This window comes from Oncorhynchus masou, chromosome 28 (genome assembly GCF_036934945.1).
Source record: "Oncorhynchus masou masou isolate Uvic2021 chromosome 28, UVic_Omas_1.1, whole genome shotgun sequence".
Lineage (NCBI taxonomy): Eukaryota > Metazoa > Chordata > Actinopteri > Salmoniformes > Salmonidae > Oncorhynchus > Oncorhynchus masou.
The window spans coordinates 75,534,420-75,555,618 of NC_088239.1; the positions used below are offsets into that span (position 1 = coordinate 75,534,420).

Consider the following 21,199-nt stretch of genomic DNA (forward strand, 5'->3'; position numbering starts at 1 on the left):
TATATATATATACATATATATATATACTTATATATATATATATATATACATATATATATATATATATATTTTGTGTCTATAAATATTATTATTATTTGATTGATAATTTTTTGTTTGACACGGATGAACAATCCAATAATAATGAGGACAATTGACTTTGTTTGGCATGCCTACAGAGAACTGCTTCGATTGAAGTGAGAGTGAGGTAGTGAGAAAATGAAATGCACCGGGAGGTATCGTGAGTGCCAGTGGTGCTAAACGCTGGGCAGCTCACTCAACATCAGGAACAACATCTGGCCGAGAGAAAGAGACAATTACCTTTGTGTGGTAAACTCTAGTTTCACTCCACAATCAAAACAGCAGCATCATTTAACAATTACAGCATAGAGTGTATGGGTAATCAACGCATTCTCTTTGAATTGCACCCACCATTATTGGTTAGTGAGATTCATTTTGGCATAACACGTGCATGCTGCACATGTAGTGCTCTGAACTTTGGCGCAGGACATGTAGTGATGTGTGCATGTAGTGACATGTAGGCATGGTCAGCCTACATGTCACTACAATTTGGTTGTGCATCAGCAGTGTTCCTTAAGTTATGTCAGTCAATGACAGTCACTCAATTACATTTTTTAGGTTGGTAAGTTAGTCTAGCCAGCTATCTAAACGTGCAGTAATCATGGCCACATTACCATCCGGGCATAAAGGGCACGTACCCAGGGGGCCCTGACCTCTAGGGGGCCCTGACCTCTAGGGGGCCCTGACCTCCAGGGGGCCCTGCCCTCCAGGGGGCCCTGCCCTCCAGGGGGCCCTGACCCCCATCATTTTGTTAGCCACTCTCACTCAGATATCATTTTAACATGGCATGAGTCATGGAAAAATGTGTAGAATCAGGATATTAGCTTTAAAACTGCTAAAAAATCTCTAGCTTTTTGGGCCCCCAAAAGGTTAGAGCCGGCTCTGCTTGTAGGACCTCATTGCTAAGAACAATGTGGGATTCAACTGGAACGAATAGCGGGTCCTGTGTGGACCCCTGTCAGCGCCTTTAATTATGTGGTTATTTATATACCTGCTCCTTCTCCTGGCCCAACTAAAGCCCGTGCCACAGCCATACATCACAACACCTGCAGAGGCACGTAATAACTACAGCAAATGTTTACTTTCTGTGAGAGTCCAGCTTGGGGACCACGCGTCCAAATGGTTATTTGGTTATGTGTTATTTTTATAGGCTTATTAACCACATTTGCGAATGCGTCCAATTCTCAATATGCCTTTTGTCAATTTAAACATAGAGGTGCGCAATTATACACAGACTTTCAATTGACCAAGGGCCTACACAGCTATTTTTTATTTTTTTATTTCACCTTTATTTAACCAGGTAGGCAAGTTGAGAACAAGTTCTCATTTACAATTGCGACCTGGCCAAGATAAAGCAAAGCAGTTCGACACATACAACAACACAGAGTTACACATAGAGTAAAACAAACATACAGTCAATAATACAGTAGAAAATAAGTCTATATACAATGTGAGCAAATGAGGTGAGATAAGGGCAAAGGGCAATGGCAAAAAACAAAACAAAAAGGCCATGGTGGCGAAGTAAATACAATATAGCAAGTAAAACACTGGAATGGTAGATTTGCAGTGGAAGAATGTGCAAGGTAGAGCAAAATAAATAAATGAATAAATACAGTAGGGGGAGAGGTAGTTGTTTGGGCTAAATTATAGATGGGCTATGTACAGGTGCAGTAATCTGTGAGCTGCTTTGACAGCTGGTGCTTAAAGCTTGTAAGGGAGATAAGTGTTTCCAGTTTCAGAGATTTTTCTCGTTAGTTCCAGTCATTGGCAGCAGAGAACTGGAAGGAGAGGCGGCCAAAGGAAGAATTGGTTTTGGGGGTGACCAGAGAGATATACCTGCTGGAGTGCGTGCTACAGGTGGGTGCTATGTTGGTTGTCCCTTGATCAAATATACTGTACCTTATGATGATTGTGACACACTGTACACTCACTTGGCTATGGATTAGTTATTATTCTTGTGTTTAAAATGATTTCCCCTCAATTGATCATTTTGTTTTATTGTGCTGATAATACCTTGTGGACATTTTTATGGTGATTCTGGAGGAGGAGCAAAGTTATTAACATCTTCATTTCATAGCTTCACACCAATTACCAGTTCATAAACTAACTCCGGTTTAGCTCTGTCGAGAGTCAGTCATTTGTATTGGGCGACACCTTGTGGATATATTGAATTCAAAGAGGTTTTATTGGCATGGGAAACATATTTACGTTGCCAAAGCAAGGCATAGAGATCTCACAAGTGCTCCTCCTAATTCAGCAATCCAATGACAAGATATAACATGTCAAATATTATACTAGCTCAATCACACAATCAAACACGTCTACAGTAAACATGTTGTCCCTCGTGAATTATGTAGCGCTCCTCCTTGTCAACTAGTGAAGATTTTTCCAACGGATGTTGTGTGGAGTTATGAGAGAGAGAGAAAATGAATGAAGTTTTTGCATTCCTCATAAGCAGTAGTCCTCCATAGGAATGGGGAATTTTACGGTATTTTAATGTAATGTTTTGAGGACAATATTGCATCCATTTAAGTAGTTATTTGTTGTAATGGGAACAGCAACATAAGTACTTCCTGAAATATTCAAAAATGTTTGTATGTTTGTGTGTGTATATCGGGGACTTGCTTCCATTCAGTCACAAGAGCATTAGTGAGGCCGGGCACTGATGTTGGGCGATTAGGCCTGGCTCGCAGTCTGCGTTCCAATTCACCTCAAAGGCATCCGATGGGGTCAGGGCTCTGTGTAGGACAGTCAAGTTGTTCGACACCAATCTTGACAAACCATTTCTGTATGGACCTTGCTTCGTGCACGGGGGAATTGTCATACTGAAACAGGAAAGGGCCTTCCCCAAACTGTTGCCACAAAGTTGGAAGCACAGAATCATCAATCATGTAATTGGATGGTAGCATTAAGATTTCCTTTCACTGGAACAAGGGGCCTAGCCCGAACCATGAAAAACAGCCCCAAACCATTATTCCTCCTCCACCAAACTTTGCAGTTGGCACTATGCATTCGGGCAGGTAGTGTTCTCCTGGCATCCGCCAAACCCAGATTCGTCCGTCGGACAGTCAGATGGTGAAGTGTGATTCATCACTCCAGAGAACTTGTTTCCACTGATCCAGAGTCCAATGTCGGTGAGCTTTACACCACTCCAGGCGACACTTGGCATGGTGATCTTAGGGTTGTGTGTGGCTGCTGGGCCATGGAAACACATTTCATGAAGCTCTTGATGAACACTTCTTGTGGGATATATATATATATATATATACATGTATATACAATTATTAGACAAATTGTTTTCCTCAGGATTCATTTTATTGTTAAACAAACACAATGCTCTCAGTCAATCCAAAATGTTATTGAATCTCAAGCCTGAATGTTTAACAAAATAAAAGTGAGTTTAGTCTTTCTCAGGAGAATATATAAGTGTGCATAAGTATTAGGCAACTATTAGTGTGCAGAATTATTAGGCAACTAAATGTAAAAAAATATATTTAAAAATTCTCCCAACTCAATTGTTTATTCAAATTTTTTTGTTGAGTAAGTGTAACCAATAAGTAACACAAAATGACAATGAAATAACATATTTGGCCTTTCAAAAATATTCAGGGACCATTATAGCCACCCTTCTTTTCAATAACTGACATGAGCCTTCCATCCATGGAGTCTGTTTCTTGATCTGTTCAACCACAGCCTCCAAAATATTGTTCAAAGAGGTGTATTGCCTTCCCTCTCTGTAAATATCATATTTGAGAAGGGCCCACAAGTTATCAATAGGATTTAAGTCAGGTGAGGAAGGGGGCCAGGTCATTATTCGGGCATCTTTGAGGCCCTTGCTGGCTCGCCAAGCAGTGGAGTACTTGGATGCATGTGATGGAGCATTGTCCTGCATAAAGATCATGGCCTTCCTGAATGCTGAGGACTTCTTCCTGTACCACTGCCTGAAGGAAGTATATTCCAGAAACTAGCAGTAGGTTTGGGAGTTGAGTTTCCGTCCATCTTCAACCTGAAAAGGTCCAACTACCTCATCCTTAATGATAGCAGCCCATACGAGTACCCCTCCTCCACCTTGCTGGCTCCTGACTCAAAGTGGTGCCCTGTGTCCATTACTGATCCAACCACGGGCACATCCATCTGGTCCATCAAGAGTCACTCTCATTTCATCTGTCCATAAAATCTTTGAAAAATCTGTCTTCAGGTATTTCTTTGCCCAATCTTGACGCTTCAACTTGTGAATCTTATTCAGTGATGGTGGTGTTTCAGCCTTCTTGACCTTGGCCATGTTTCTGAACACTTGACACCTTGTACTTCTGGACTCTCCAGATAGGTAGCAGTTCTGGAATGTGGTGCCACTGGAGGATAATGGGTTCCAGGTAGCTTGATGTTTAATTATTCTCAGTTCTGGAATATGGTGGCACTGGAGGATAATGGGTTCCAGGTAGCTTGACATTTAATAATTCTCAAGTCTTTTGCAGTTCATTTGTACCTTTTCTTCTCCATGTGTTTTTTGTGCCCCAGTTGACTATTTGCAACAAAACGTTTGATTGTGGTTACGCCTCAATACTTTAGCTATTTCAAGAGTGTTTCATCTGGCAAAACACCAGTCTCAATGTCAAAAGTGAAGATGCGACTCCAGGATGCTGACCTTCTAGGCAGAGTTCCTCTGTTCAGTGTCTGTGTTCTTTTGCCCATCTTAATCTTTTCTTTTTATTGGCCAGTCTGAGATATGGCTTTTTCTTTGCAACTCTGCATAGAAGGCCAGCATCCCGGAGTCACCTCTTCACTGTTGGCGTTAAGACTGGTGTTTTCCGGGTACTATTTAATGAAGCTGCCAGTTGAGGACTTGTGAGGTGTCTGTTTCTCAAACTAGACACTCTAATGTACTTGTCCTCTTGCTCAATTGTGCACCGGGGCTTCCCACTCCTCTTTCTATTCTGGTTAGAGCCAGTTTGTCTTGTGCTTTGAAAGGAGAGGTACACAGCGTTGTACGAGAGCTTCAGTTTCTTGGCAATTTATCACAAGGAATAGCCTTCATTTCTCAGAACAAGAATAGACTGATGAGTTTCAGAAGAAAGGTATTTGTTTCTGGCCATTTTGAGCCTGTAATTGAACCCACAAATGCTGATGCTCCAGATACTCAACTAGTCTAAAGAAGGTCCGTTTTATTGCTTCTTTAATCAGAAGAACAGTTTTCAGCTGTGTTAACATAATTGCAAAAGGGTTTTCTAATGATCAATTAGCCTTTTAAAATGATAAACTTGGATTAGCTAACACAATGTGCCATTGGAACACAGTGGTGATGGTTGCTGATAATGGGCCTCTGTACGCCTATGTAGACATTCCATCAAAAAATCTGCCGTTTCCAGTTACAATAGTCATTTACAACAATAACAATGTCTACCATGTATTTCTGATCAATTTGTATTTCTAAGTACCCCAAACTTTTGAACTGTAGTGTATATACTGTACCATCTATTGCACCATTCCTATGCCGTTCATCCATTTATTTATATGTACATATTCTTATTCCTCGATTCAGATTTGTGTGTATTAGGTAGTTGTTGGGGAATTGTTAGATTACTTGTTAGATAATACTGCACTGTCGGAATTAGAATTAGCATTTCGCTACACTCGCATTAACATCTGCTAATTATGTGTATGTGACCAATAAAATTTTATTTGAATGTTCCTGAGTGGCCTAGTTAGAGTTTTGACTTAAATCATCTTGAAAATCTATAGCAAGACTTGCAAATGACTGTCTAGCAATGATTGACATCCAACCTCACAGAGCTTGAAAAATATTGTACTATCCAGGTTTCGCAAAGCTCTTAGAGACTTACCCAAAAAGACTCACAGCTGTAATCATTGCCAAAGGTGATTTTAACATGTATTGTCTCAGGGGGTTGAGTACTTATCAAATCAAAATATATTAGTGTTTTATTTTCTTTCTTTTTTAGAAATGTTCTTCCACTTTGACAATAGAGTATTTTCTGTAGATTGTTGATAAATAATGACAATTCAATTTATTTCAATCCCACTTTGTAACATTAAAGTGTGGAAAAAGTCAAGGGGTGTGAATACTTTCTGAAGGCACTGTTTGCTTCTTCAATGTTTGTAATTTCAGTTGTTTACTCTAGCACCCCCCTTTGGCCAATCAGTGCAATTTTTTACATTTTTGAAATGCGGGATCTCTATGGCAAGTTGCATCATTTACCCAAGTTTAGTCAAAATCAGGCCAATACTGTCGAGATGTCCCATGTGACGAATGTACAGGCACAGCTCCACAGTCCCCTCATCGATTTCATCGTGGGGGACAACTAACACCTCCAATAATTAAACTGAAATGCAAATCCATTATAATTTGCATTCATCCAAAAATAGAATGTCAAAGCAGGTTCAATGGTGTGTCAGAGAATCAAATAACATTTTAAATGTTTCTTCTTTCCAAAGTATAATAAACAGATGTTTAAGTGTGTAGAAACAATAATCAAACTCACAGGCATGTTATTAGGCTCTTAATTAAGTCATCTTATTGTCATTTCATGGTTGGTTTACTTTCCACGCCACTCCATGCACATGCAAGTATCTCCCGCTGACTCCGGGCTTCTGCATCCATCCCATCATTAACATGTATATTACCTGCTCAGGGGTTATACCGTGGTCACCATGGACCCCTCTGAAACTCCCTTTCTCCCGTGTGTCATTGGTGTTGGTTTCAAAGAGGAAGACAGCAGTTTGTGATTGTATTCAAATCCCCTCCTGCATACAAAGGCTTCAAACATGCCCTCACCCTTTCCCTCAAAGCCCCAAGGGTGATCACAACCAATCCCTCTTTGATGGTATACAAGAGTCCCCACCACTCTCACTGACTGTCAGGATGAATGGAGGAGGGGTCCCCCCTTATTCTGATTTCTGATCCTCTTGAAGTTGATACCATTCCTGAGTTAGATGGGCGGCAGGGTAGCCTAGTGGTTAGAGTGTTGGACGAGTAACCGAAAGGTTGAAAGTTCAAATCCCTGAGCTGACAAGGTACAAATCTGTCGTTCTGCTCCTGAACAGGCAGTTAACCCACTGTTCCTAGGCCGTCATTGAAAATAAGAATTTGTTCTTAACTGACTTGCCTAGTTAAATAAAAAAAACTGCAAAATGCAAATGTAGAGGGTGTGCCCTGTGCCAAGAAACCAAAAAAAGAGGAATGTCTGGTGTGCAGGGAGCCCATCCAGGCTTTGGTGCTCACATATCTCAGCAAAAGTGCTAGGTTAAATTGTGTTTGAGAGCATTTTTTTTACTCTACATGGTTAAAGTTGTGAGAAATGGATGCAATTGTTGCAATAATTTGTAAGTGGGCAAATTAAACTAATATGGCAATCCTGCACCGAGTCGCTCTGCCTCAGCATGGTAGCTAAATTGGTTAGCTTAGCTAGAAACTATATTACCCTAAATACTCATGTGTATTTCACACTATGTTGAGGTAAGAATCGGAGTATAATGCTTGTATGGATGTCAACACCAACACATGTTCATGTCATTGTCACCAATCAACTGCATAACAGTTTTAAAAAACTTTGACTTCAGACTGCCACCACTGATTTCTGTATGCTAGCTATGCTAACCATCTTATACAAACGGGAGTTAACATTTAGCAGTCACTTCTGCTTAGCCTGAAAAGGGACAACTTCCAAATGCAATGCAGCAAAAACGGCCCAATATATCCAAAGTAACTACATTGTGGGCCTGTTACAATACATAAATCATGACGGATTTGACAAATATCCACTTTGTTTGACCAGATTTGTTGAATGTGCGCCAATCTGTTACCGGATCTATAGCTAGGAAAGAATAGGGTAGGGCTCCAGATGCGACTGACATTTTGCGAGTGGGGAGAGAGCGAGAAAGGATGGAGGAGGCTTGGAGCGCTGGGCATCTTGTTGTTATGACATGTATTATCTGAATTCTTCTTCTCAAATAAAAAAAAATCTCTCCCTAATTTCTGAATCCCATTTGTAATGTCAATAGGCTACTAGACTGCATTTCTGTGGGCCTGGGGCAGGTTGCCTACACACACACACTGACTGGCAGAGATTTTCAGCTGGCAGGCAGGCATACAGTGGAAGTTTCTGAGTGACAGAGTGAGGGCTTTGCATAGGTGCTTTGTTTAGCATTTTTTTGTGGAGATGGGAAAAAAATACCTGGAAGGTATAAGAACGTTATTAACCTGTTCATATAAAATCATGGTTCTGTTCTGGAACTGTATAGACATAGCCGCGGGAAGTAGGGGTGCTGAGAGTGCTGCATACCCCCTGATAAAACAAAACTGATAATTCCCAAAAATGTGTGAATTTGATCAGAAGGCCAGCATCCCGGAGTCGCCTCTTCACTGTTGAAGTTGAGACTGGTGTTTTCCGGGTACTATTTGCTGAAGCTGCCAGTTGAGGACTTGTGAGGCGTCCGTTTCTCAAACTAGACACTAATGTACTTGTCCTCTTGCTCAGTTGTGCACCGGGGCCTCCCACTCCCACTGTTCCTAGGCCGTCATTGAAAATAAGAATTTGTTCTTAACTGACTTGCCTAGTAAAATAAAGGTAAAATTTAAAAAATTTAAATTAAACTGCTCTTTCTATTCTGGTTTGTGAAGGCGTTGTACCAGATCTTCAGTTTCTTGGCAATTTCTAACATTTCTCAAAACAAGAATAGACTGATGAGTTTCAGAAGAAAATTCTTTGTTTATGGCCATTTTGAGCCTGTAATTAAACCCAGAAATTATGATTTTTTAAAAAATGTATGGAACTAGGTATGTCAGTTAAAAACAAATTATTATTCACAATGACAGCCTACCAGGGAACAGTGGTTGAACTGCCTTGTTTAGGGGCAGAATGACAGATGTTTTACTTTGTCAGCTCGGGGATTTGATCCAGCTACTTTTTGGTTACTGGCCCAACACTCTAACCACTAGGCTTCCTGCCGCCCCAGGATACTAAACTACCTGATGCTCCAGATACTCAACTTGTCTAAAGAAGGCCCGTTTTATTGCTTTTTTAATCAGAACAACACTTTCAGCTGTGCTAACATAATTGCAAAATGGTTTTCTAATGATCAATTAGCATTTTAAAATGATAAAATTGGATTAGCTAACACAATGTGCCATTGGAACACAGGAGTGATGCTTGCTGATAATGGGCCTCTGTACTCCTATGTAGATATTCCATAAAAATCAGCTGTTTCCAGCTACAATAGTCATTTACAACATTAACAACGTATACACTGTGTATTTCTGATCAATTTGATGTTGATCACTTGAGTATCTTACCTAGTTATTTTCAGATGATCTCATTTTGCAATCAGTTTGTCCCCCTCTTCTCCCTCCTCTCCCTTACAATTCTTCAATTCCTCCTCTTCCCTCCCCTTTTTCTCCTTCCCTCTCCCACCTCCCCTCTCCCTTCCCCCTTCACCCCTTTCCTGTCTGTCTATCTGTCTACCTCTCCATTTATTTGTCAATCAGCCTCCTGTATATCTCTCTGTCTTTCTGTGCCAATCAGTTTGTCTCCTCCTCCATGTTCTGTTTGACTGTTACAGCATACCGTTCATTTGAGAGAGAGGACTGTTGAAAAAGGGAGGAAAATGCTGCTTGTTTTTTATCCAGACATTCGGCAGCTCACTCAAAAGTCTTGAGAATCTCTGGTTCAAAAGTCAAGTAAAACTGGATTCATGTTTTTGAATTGTTTTATCCAGATCTTCAGGAGAGCTGCTCATTCCAGGATTTTTGAGTATCTATTTTCTCAAAACAGACAAAGAAAAGATACTGATGGTTCATGGCATGTTTTAAGTGCCTGTGTTTAATAAAACAAAAATATTAATTTAGCATTGTTTTCATCAATTATTCCACTGAACAATCAGATAAACATAGTATTATTGTATATCTAAAATAACTAGCTAAACAAAAGCTGATAGAACGTTTTACTGTTGTTAATGCAATTTCCCCTTGATTCAAGTAGGGAAACACTGACTGACTGGTAAAACAGAAAACACCGGTAGACTGTCTGTTTGTGTCATCTGTGCATTACCCTGTTAACAATGTTTTCATTTATTTGACCTCTATTTTACCAGCAAGTCAGACTGACACCAAATTCTCTTTTACAGAGCCCTGAATACTCATTTACTTTCAGATATACAGAAAATATACAGATATACAGAAAATACAATACATTCCCAATCATGGCATACAATGCACATACAGCCATTAAATCGAAGGTCAGCTTCACATTCCCTCCTCTAATGGGGAAGTCGGGTTTGTGGATGGGTAAGATGGCCCTAGATGGCCCTAGGCCCTTTGATATGGTTCCACTAGGGACCAATTCGAAGTCAACTTTTAACCCTTAAACCCTATGCGTAAGTTTGGCAGGTACGGACAGTACGCTGCTTATCACTGCAAAGTGATGGGGGGGAAGTCGGACAACCTGTCCCAATACACTCCCTACAACTTCTCCTTGGTCCGAACCCTTCAACGTTTGCAGATCTGTAAGGTGGAGGCAATATGGTGGAAGCTACTGATTTGAACTATTCACACCTTTCAGATTTGTAAACATTGAAGGGTCACGGCTAAGGGGAAGTGGTAGGGAGTGAATTGGGATGGGGCTACAGGGGTTTTAAAAAATGGGTAAGTATTCACTATTTTGTCGTTTTCACAGACACACTGCACAGTAAGCAGAGTGGCGGGTAGGGGTGAGGAAGGGTGAGGAAGGGTTATGTGCAGGCAGCTCAAGGCGTGCTTCGGGCGCCACTTGGTAGAGGGACGTGTAGTGGGCTTCTCCCCCCGATTGCGGGGCATTCTCCATGGGGTTGTGCTGAGACGAAGTCTGGGTGTGAAGCTGGCTCCGGGTCTCTTCACTGCATCACATCAGGGCCTGGAGCACTGAAGGCAGCTGGAGGGGGAAACATAGGACAGACAGACTTTAACCCACGAGGGTCTAAGCCCTGTATAAGCTGGGGGGGGGGGGTATGACCTTGTTTTAAGAAGGTCTTGTTTTAAGAAGGTCATATCAAGGATAATTTTGCTATTTGATTTTGAATTTTAAGACCACTTGAAGTATAAATATATGAAACAATTATTTGATGGAAAAATGTTTATGTCTTTACTGCTATTAGCCCATACAAATGCATTGAATAACAGATTCACTACATAGAACAACAGATAGTTCCTCCCAAAAATCTAAAGAGAAATCAGAAATCCCAGATAACATTACTATTTTTATTTTTATTTACATGTAATTAACCCTTTATTTTTGGCACAAAACAGTCTCAATATATACTTCCATAAATGTTTTCACAAGTCTTGTGAGGCATGTGGGCATCCTAGAGCAAAACAATCGACATGTACAGTACCAGTCAAAAGTTTGGGCTCACCTACTCATTCAAGGGTTTTTCTTCATTTGTATTATTTTCTACATTGTAGAATAAGAGTGAAGACATCAAAACTATCAAATAACCAAAAAAGTGTTAAAGAAATAAAAATATATTTTATATTTGAGATTCTTCAAAGTTGTCACCCTTTGCCTTGATGACAGCTTTGCACACTCTTGGCATTCCCTCAACCAGCTTCATGAGGTAGTCACCTGGAATGCATTTCAATAAACAGGTGTGCCTTATTAAAAGTTAATTTGTGGAATTTATTTCCTTCTTAATGCATTTGAGCCAATCAATTGTGTTGTGAAAAGGTAGAAGAAGATAGTTCTATTTGGTAAAAGACCAAGTCCATATTATGCAAGAATAGATCAAATAAGCAAAGAATTGCTGCAAAGAAACCACTACTAAAGGACACCAATAATAAGAAGAGACTTGCCAAGAAACATGAGCAATTGACATTAGACCAGTGGAAATATGTCCTTTGGTCTGATAAGTCCAAATTTTAGATTTTTGGTTACAACCGCCGTTTCTTTGTGAGACAGAGAGTAGGTGAACGGATGTGTGGGCTTGAAGGAGTAGTGGGACTAGCATTTGTTTTTCAACAGGACAGTGATCCGACACACCTTCAGGCTGTGTAAGGGCTATTTGACCAAGAAGGAGAGTGATGAAGAGCTGCATCAGATGACCTGGCCTCCACAATCACCTGACCAACCAAATTGAAATTGTTTGGGCTGAGTTGGACCGCTGAGTGAAGGAAAAGCAGCCAACAAGTACTCAACATATGTGGGAACTCCTTCAAGACTGTTGGAAAAGCATTCCAGGTGAAGCTGGTTGAGAGAATGCCAAGAGAGTGCAAAGCTGTCACAAAGGCAAAGTATGGCTAGTTTGATGAATCTAAAAAATAGAAGATTTTTTTATTTGTTTAATAATAGCTTTAGCTTTATTTGTGACCTATGTACAAATTAGAATTAGTTTGATAGCAGAGCATAAGAGAGTTGCCACATCAATGTTACACCGAGTTAATTAGTTAAATTATTGTTAATAAATGTTATATTCCAATGTTATTTAATGGTTTTAGTTATATTCCGTTCCAATATTATATTCCAATTAATATGATTTTTTATGAATTAAAAACAACTATTGAAAACAACTTTAGTTCTCGGTTTTCAAGATTTTTTTAACTCGATCCACAACACAAATCGCTGTTGTTTTCTATTTCCAGTAGAGGGGAGTATTTCCATTGCCTCCAAAGATCCAGGATTGGGGATGTGCAAAATTACTTCCTATAGAATACAGACTGTTCTATTCTGGCTGTATTCTATGATTTCGTACGTGAAAATTCTGAAAAAATCTGCCATAATCTAGAAAACCTGGCATAAATTACCAGGCTTTTCTTGATTTAACAAAGTGGTGTGCATGGTGCTTGTATCATATGAACATTTGTGTTTGATTACTCTGTGACCTGTCCCACCCCTTCCTTCCGCTGTCAATCCCGCCACATCCCACCTGCGAGACCCCAGGCTTCCGACATACAGTGTTTCCTGTTCCTCCGTCAGGGCCGTGCTAACACTCACAGCTCTCTGCGTGCGAGACCGCGCTACACCTGGGCCTTCCTGTCTGCCCTCACAGCCAATGTACACTCTGACAACGCAGCGCAACACACTGGAAAATCCATTAGTTACACACAATTCTACACATTATACCAACTCACACACCCACAAAGGATTCCAGCTGTACAATCCCACCCAATCCCACTCCCCCTTGTACGTTCTTCTCCTGAATTGCATGCCCTTGGCCAACTAACAGCTTACAACATTCTTACCGTTTTTTTTAAATAAAGTTGATCATAATGAGGATAATAGTGCATTTTATTCATATGTATAGTGTTTTTACAGGTCCCAAGGGCATTAATGCATCACATTGATCATTGACATGAAAGGTCTATGAAAATCCAATGTGAAATTATTTTGCTAAATTTGGTAACAGTTGCAAATGTAAGACTTTTTTACCTCAATATTGACAACATGAGTCTTGGACAAAAAAGGGAATACCACCCTAGTATATAAAAAAAAAACAAATCTAGTTTCTGTAAAAACATAAGTGCCTCTTCTCACAACACTTTAATGTTAGACTTTAAGGTTTCCTGGTAAATATTTAATTTATTCATAGCAGTAGTGAATACCACCAAGATTTCTACGACCACTGCTACAATATTGTGTTGTTGCTGTTGCTCTTGCAGTATGGGTGGGTAGTACCATGCTAGGAATTGCAGCAGTGGTCGTGGAAATCATGGTGGTATTAGTGGCATGCAGTAGTAGTGGCAGCAGTAGAAGTAATGATCCTTGGCATCACGGCTGACATCAAGTATGCATCGGCATGGTGTGGGGAGGTCAGTGTGGATAGTTAGTCAGAGCGCGGGGGAGAGTGGCGGGTCTGAGAAACAAGGACACAGTGTGTGGTATTTGTGAGACGGCTGCAATGTTTGCCATGTGAAACTGGGCCTGGGCGCTGTGTACTAACCTACAGGAACTTGAACCGAGGCCTTAGCCCTAGTCCACAGTTCCACAGCAAATAACACTGTCAGGTGGGTCTCTCCGTCCCACTAGTCTCTTATTGAAACCTTCCCCTGTCCGTCCCCCAGTCAGCTTCAGGGTGTTCCACCTGGCTCTCTTCTGGGTCTCATTATAAAAATCTGATTCACTGATTTGGGATTGACAATGGAGACTATATCATATTTGTACACAAATATCTAGTAATGATATCTATACAAAATAATAAATTTAATACTGTAGAGTAATCAATCCAAATCACAGACTAGGTGTGTGGGTGTGTGTACTGGTAAACAGAAAAGTGGGACACAAATTATGGGACAAAATATCACACACATTTGTTTTTGTAGAAATACATATATTTTCATGGCGTTTGTAATTTTTTTTACAAGAGGCAATTTCATTATAAGACATTTATTGAATATATTAATCAAAATAAAGTGATATAAATTAACATATTATATTCTCGGTCCACTATTGTTTATATTCTGTGCACCTCAAAAAAGGAGGTAATATCCAAAACATGTCACTCCATCGTTAAGTGAAATCTGTACAGATACGATACGAAACAGACATATATACCTAATGACAAACAAATCAACATTGCCTAACTGTACAAAGTATAGTAAATACATATTTACAAGTCATCGCTACAATAATTAAACATGAATAACTTTCAAAGGTCCATTTAAAACCTCTGTGTCTATAACAATGATGATTCATATTTCAGAGTGTAAACCATGAACACCTGTGCATTTATATTCTTGCCCATCAGATTTGATAGGAGGTCTACTGACAGAGATCATGTGTAGAATGCACACAATCGCCCCCAGATCTGTCACTTACTGAACACAAGCAAAACAGACAAGTGAAAAGGGCAGTAAGGCTATAAAGGCGTTTGTCAGAAGGGATGCTACGCAAATGTCTCTGTGAGATTGCCTGTCTGATATTCAGTCTAACCTTTCTCTTTGGGTAGTTATAAGTACAGTCCCACAGAGTACAATTCACCATTCCAAACTACAGTAACACAGAAGCACCCCCAACTGTCTTTTAAATTCAGTCAGTCAGTCCATCACTGAAGTTATATGGAGGTGCTGATTTTCGGGTGTGAGTGAAGACCAAACCAAAACCGTTGGATTATGGGGGGAGTTACCACCAATGAGAGAATGAGAGAGAGAAAGTGTTGGGCACACAATTAGGCAGCTGTAAGAGTAAAACAGTTCACCACATCGCATCAGTGTCCTTCCCCCACCTGATGGAGCCTTCTGTATGTGGTGAGGGCAGACTGGGGACAGGGCCAGGGGGAGTCCTGGGGTAAAGGAACACAGACTGGAGACAGGGTCAGGGGGAGTCCTGGGGTAAAGGAACACAGACTGGAGACAGGGTCAGGGGGAGTCCTGGGGTAAAGGAACACAGACTGAAGACAGGGTCAGGGGGAGTCCTGGGGTAAAGGAACACAGACTGGAGACAGGGTCAAGGGGAGTCCTGGGGTAAAGGAACACAGACTGGAGACAGGGTCAGGGGGAGTCCTGGGGTAAAGGAACACAGACTGAAGACAGGGTCAGGGGGAGTCCTGGGGTAAAGGAACACAGACTGGACCCAGGGTCAGGGGGAGTCCTGGGGTAAAGGAACACAGACTGGACCCAGGGTCAGGGAGAGTCCTGGGGTAAAGGAACACAGACTGGGGACAGGGTCAGGGGGAGTCCTGGGGTAAAGGAACACAGACTGGAGACAGGGTCAGGGGGAGTCCTGGGGTAAAGGAACACAGACTGGAGACAGGGTCAGGGGGGGAGTCCTGGGGTAAAGGAACACAGACTGAAGACAGGGTCAGGGGGAGTCCTGGGGTAAAGGAACACAGACTGGAGACAGGGTCAGGGGGAGTCCTGGGGTAAAGGAACACAGACTGGGGACAGGGTCAGGGGGAGTCCTGGGGTAAAGGAACACAGACTGAAGACAGGGTCAGGGGGAGTCCTGGGGTAAAGGAACACAGACTGGAGACAGGGTCAGGGGGAGTCCTGGGGTAAAGGAACACAGACTGAAGACAGGGTCAGGGGGAGTCCTGGGGTAAAGGAACACAGACTGAAGACAGGGTCAGGGGGAGTCCTGGGGTAAAGGAACACAGACTGGAGACAGGGTCAGGGGGAGTCCTGGGGTAAAGGAACACAGACTGAAGACAGGGTCAGGGGGAGTCCTGGGGTAAAGGAACACAGACTGGGCTAAAGAGGCTACGGCAGCAATAAACCCTGGGGTTAGGGAACAGGAAACGTTTTTGGAAGGAGACAGTGAGATTAGGGCAAGGGTGAACCCTAGAGTCGAGGGCCAGAGTCAGGTCAAGGGCATGTTCTTGTGGCGAGAAATGCTAGTGTTTAGACATGGGGCTCAGTGGGAGAAGGTATGGATGTCATTAGGCAGACTGAGAGAGCCCGGGGAGGCAAGCCCTTGACTTAGGCAGCTCTGGCTGCAGCGGCAACGCTGGATCCACATGACGCTACGGGTAAAGTCCTGCCTGCCTCCGGGACAGCGGAAGTGAAGGTTCACCGTGCGCGTCAGAGAAGGAGTGCAGCAGCTGCCGTCGGCACACAAGCCACAGGAACGAGGACGATACTGGCGCGCTGTGGAGCAGCCGGTGAACTTGATCCGGACAGGTTTGCGAGGACGTATTGTGCGTTGGCACTTCTTCCCTTTCTGTAAGAGAAATGGGGTCACAGGTCAAAATACATACACCCTGACAGCACAGGAGGTTGGTGGCCCACATAAATGGGGAGGATGGGCTCGTGGTAATGGCTGGAGTAGAATTAGTGGAATGGTATCAAACACATGGTTTCTATTTCATTATCTCCGTTCCAGCCTTTATTATGAGCTGTCCTGCCCTCAGCTGTCTCCACTGCTTGACAGAAGGATAGCTGTGAATTACACATGGTACAATTCCATTACCTGTCTAGTGGGCAATTTATAGTAGTGTAATTCCCATTTGATGATCCTGGACCATTGTGTTTCTTGTCATTGAAAAAGTGTTCCCACACGTTGTCCATGTCTTACCTTGGGAGAAGGGGTGAGGGCAAGATCACACTGCCGGATCTGGCACAGTCGTGTCTCTCTGGCCAACCGACACTCAGCGTTGCTACTGGTTACTCGGCTGGACACACCCATCCCACACGTGGCTGAGCAAGGCGACCAATCAGTGGTTTGCAAGAAGCAGGTTGAGGGAAGTAAGGCATGGGACTGGGGGGAGGAGATCCACTCTGTAAGAAGAGAGGGCCAAACATGAGCCATGAGGAACACCATTCTCCTCTGACTGATACAAAACATTACAAATGTATATTTCATTACAAAAAAAGAGAGTATCATTATGTACCTTGATATGACGCTCCAGCACTTGAGTCCCAGGGGGTGGGAGCCATGAGCAGCTCATTGCTGGCAAGATCAGGGTGCTGGGGTGGGGAAGGAGGTGGAGCGTGGTCAACCTCTCTGGAGTCCTCCTTGATATGGTTGTCATCGTCACAAAGCCACTCCTCGCAGCAGCGTCCTGGCAGCCTAGCCAGCCGGGGCCGGGAGCAGTGCCAACCTGGTAGTGGTACCTGGTGTGGGCACAGGGGCATGCAGCCCACCACGCCGTCCATACAGCTGCACTGGTGCTGGCAGCTGGGCTGGAAGTCCTCCCCGTGTTGGTAGACCCGGTCGTTCAGCTCACAGGGACGACCCATGGCCTCAGCTGGGACAGGACCAATGTAATCATTGTAACTTTTGTGTATATCATTATATTCATTAGAGTTAGCATTGTCAATAATATTATCAGTGCCAATCAGAAGGTGGATAGGAAATGTCAATCATAACATAAGTATGTCCCACCCTGGGCCATTTCTATGTCCATGCCCTTACCTCGACACAGTCCTGTCTCCGGGTCTCCTCCAGACCCTAGGTGGCAGTGCAGGCCCTTGATGTGGTCACAGGGCTGGCTAGGGCTGCAGTCCTGGTTGTACTGCCTGGCACACACCTTACAGCAGCCGCAGGAGTCTGTCACCCAGCTGACACCTGGTGGGCATGAGGGCGGTGAGGTGGGGCACGAGCACTGCCGCGGGCATCCACCCTGCACCTGAGAATCACAGCGAGAGGATTGAGAGTTAGCGTGTATATGTTCACTGCAGGGCACAGGGGAAGGGCATCCTTTGGTGTTGGAAGCCCCCACAGAAGACGGATTGTACAATGCTTGAGTAAATATCCAAAGGAGAAAAAATGGTGGAATCAAATGTATACCTAGAATAAGGTTACCCAAAGATCTAAAGTCCTCTTGGTTATCCACAAGCAAAAACTCTTACTGGTATTTCAGATTCGTTCATTTACAGTGTGCAGGTCAAATATCAGCAAACACTCAGCAGAAATTCCTCTCCAAATTCTCTGATTGTTTACCCAAATATCCAAATAATTGAACTGTGATTGTACAAAGGAATTTGATTTCGAACAATGCTTTCATTCAACCCGGCACCCTGTTCTAATCTGGTTAGGACACATTTCTGCTTCTACCTTTCTAGGCATGATTGCTACACATCAGCCTGGAGCTACACAGACTAGATCATCAAGCTCAAAAGTATCAAACAAGCCCTAAATTCAAATGTATCTATGGAGATGAGTTTATTCATTTGTTCAAAGATCCCGGTCTCATTATTTCAGTCAATAGATGGACAATATAATTAGATGGACAATATGAATTTGACCATAATATATACTTGCAATTTCTCAATTTGAATATTAAAGATGACATTGTATAATTTTTAAGAGCTTATGGTGAAGTATGTAGAACCCGATGATGTAAAGACACTCATTTGAATGGAGAGGTAAAAGCACACATATGAAACACTTTAAAAAGTACTTACCAGCATGACAGTGCAAGATAGAAACACCACCGAGGAGATGCTTGCTCGTCGCATCATTGTCCACAAAGAAAACGTGATTTTCATGGGTTCAGGAAAAAAAGGAATACAAAGTTTTCCCAATATGTCAGCTAGACTCGTCACTCTCAGGGCGAGCAGTGTCGAAAGACGCAGTGATCAAACCAATGTGAAGAATAGGAGCTGATGATATCTCCCTGTATCTTCTCATCTATCTGAAGGAGATGTATGTTTTGGTGTTTTCTAAGGAGAATATTCAAGTCCAACTTGATCCGTTTCTATGGAGGTGGAAGTAGTCAGCACAGCTCAGCTCAACTCAGGCTCTTCGCAACTTCATTAAGAGATTTTCACAGTGGCTCCCCCTTTTATAGAGGCCAGACGTCCCTGTGTGACATCACCACAAGCCCTCTCTCAGATGCTAGAGAGGGCAAAGGGGGGCAGGGAGATGAGGACAGACGGACAGACAGAGAGCAGGCAGGAAGACGAGGGCAGCCAGACAGACAGAGGGAGGGGTAGAGGAGGGCAGCCAGACAGACAGAGGGAGGGAGGGGTAGAGGAGGACAGTCAGACAGACAGAGGGAGGGAGGGGTAGAGGAGGGCAGCCAGACAGACAGAGGGAGGGGTAGAGGAGGGCAGCCAGACAGACAGAGGGAGGGAGGGGTAGAGGAGGGCAGCCAGACAGACAGAGGGAGGGAGGGAGGGGTAGAGGAGGACAGACAGACAGACAGAAGGAGGGAGCGGTATAGGAGGGCAGCCAGACAGACAGAGGGAGGGGTATAGGAGGACAGACAGACAGAGGGAGGGAGGGAGGGGTAGAGGAGGGCAGCCAGACAGACAGAGGGAGGGGCAGAGGAGGGGAGACAGACAGACAGAGGGAGGGAGGGGTAGAGGAGGACAGACAGACAGACAGAGGGAGGGAGGGGTATAGGAGGGCAGCCAGACAGACAGAGGGAGGGGTATAGGAGGACAGACAGACAGACAGACAGAGGGAGGGAGGGGTAGAGGAGGGCAGACAGACAGACAGACAGACAGACAGACAGAGGGAGGGACGGGTAGAGGAGGACAGAGACAGACAGACAGACAGACAGAGGGAGGGGTAGAGGAGGGCAGACAGACAGACAGACAGAGGGAGGGGTAGAGGAGGGCAGACAGACAGACAGGGGAGGGGTAGAGGAGGACAGACAGACAGACAGACAGACAGACAGACAGACAGACAGAGGGAGGGAGGGGTAGAGGAGGGCAGACAGACAGAGAGAGGGAGGGGTAGAGGAGGGCAGCCAGACAGACAGAAGGAGGGGTAGAGGAGGACAGACAGACAGACAGACAGACAGACAGACAGACAGACAGACAGACAGACAGACAGACAGACAGAGAGAGGGGTAGAGGAGGGCAGCCAGACAGACAGAGGGAGGGAGGGGTAGAGGAGGACAGTCAGACAGACAGAGGGAGGGAGGGGTAGAGGAGGGCAGCCAGACAGACAGAGGGAGGGGTAGAGGAGGGCAGCCAGACAGACAGAGGGAGGGAGGGGTAGAGGAGGGCAGCCAGACAGACAGAGGGAGGGGTAGAGGAGGGCAGCCAGACAGACAGAGGGAGGGAGGGGTAGAGGAGGACAGTCAGACAGACAGAGGGAGGGGAGGGGTAGAGGAGGGCAGCCAGACAGACAGAGGGAGGGGTAGAGGAGGGCAGCCAGACAGACAGAGGGAGGGAGGGGTAGAGGAGGGCAGCCAGACAGACAGAGGGAGGGAGGGAGGGGTAGAGGAGGACAGACAGACAGACAGAAGGAGGGAGCGGTATAGGAGGGCAGCCAGACAGACAGAGGGAGGGGTATAGGAGGACAGACAGACAGAGGGAGGGAGGGAGGGGTAGAGGAGGGCAGCCAGACAGACAGAGGGAGGGGCAGAGGAGGGGAGACAGACAGACAGAGGGAGGGAGGGGTAGAGGAGGACAGACAGACAGACAGAGGGAGGGAGGGGTATAGGAGGGCAGCCAGACAGACAGAGGGAGGGGTATAGGAGGACAGACAGACAGACAGACAGAGGGAGGGAGGGGTAGAGGAGGGCAGACAGACAGACAGACAGACAGACAGAGGGAGGGACGGGTAGAGGAGGACAGAGACAGACAGACAGACAGACAGAGGGAGGGGTAGAGGAGGGCAGACAGACAGACAGACAGAGGGAGGGGTAGAGGAGGGCAGACAGACAGACAGGGGAGGGGTAGAGGAGGACAGACAGACAGACAGACAGACAGACAGACAGACAGACAGACAGACAGACAGAGGGAGGGAGG

General features: G+C 44.0%; 1 protein-coding gene across 1 annotated transcript; it reads right to left on the bottom strand.

The window, feature by feature from the left end:
* Positions 1–14,401: 14,401 nt before the first annotated feature.
* Positions 14,402–19,233, bottom strand: ccn1l1 (cellular communication network factor 1, like 1). Its single transcript, XM_064943372.1, has 5 exons — positions 18,899–19,233; positions 17,907–18,120; positions 17,383–17,739; positions 17,067–17,269; positions 14,402–16,712 (listed from the first exon to the last, which is right to left on the bottom strand). The coding sequence occupies exons 1-5, from the start codon at positions 18,980–18,982 to the stop codon at positions 16,407–16,409; spliced, it is 1,164 nt and encodes a 387-aa protein (XP_064799444.1). The 5' UTR covers positions 18,983–19,233; the 3' UTR covers positions 14,402–16,406.
* Positions 19,234–21,199: the final 1,966 nt, after the last annotated feature.

Bases quoted from the DNA above. Each gene is read 5' to 3' on its own strand.
- ccn1l1 (XM_064943372.1), bottom strand. From the start codon at position 18,982: ATGAAAATCACGTTTTCTTTGTGGACAATGATGCGACGAGCAAGCATC. The intron at 17,270-17,382 runs GTACATAATGAT...CTCTTCTTACAG, and splicing joins TGCTGGAGCGTCATATCAAG to AGTGGATCTCCTCCCCCCAG. The intron at 16,713-17,066 runs GTAAGACATGGA...TTTCTCTTACAG, and splicing joins CCCTCACCCCTTCTCCCAAG to AAAGGGAAGAAGTGCCAACG.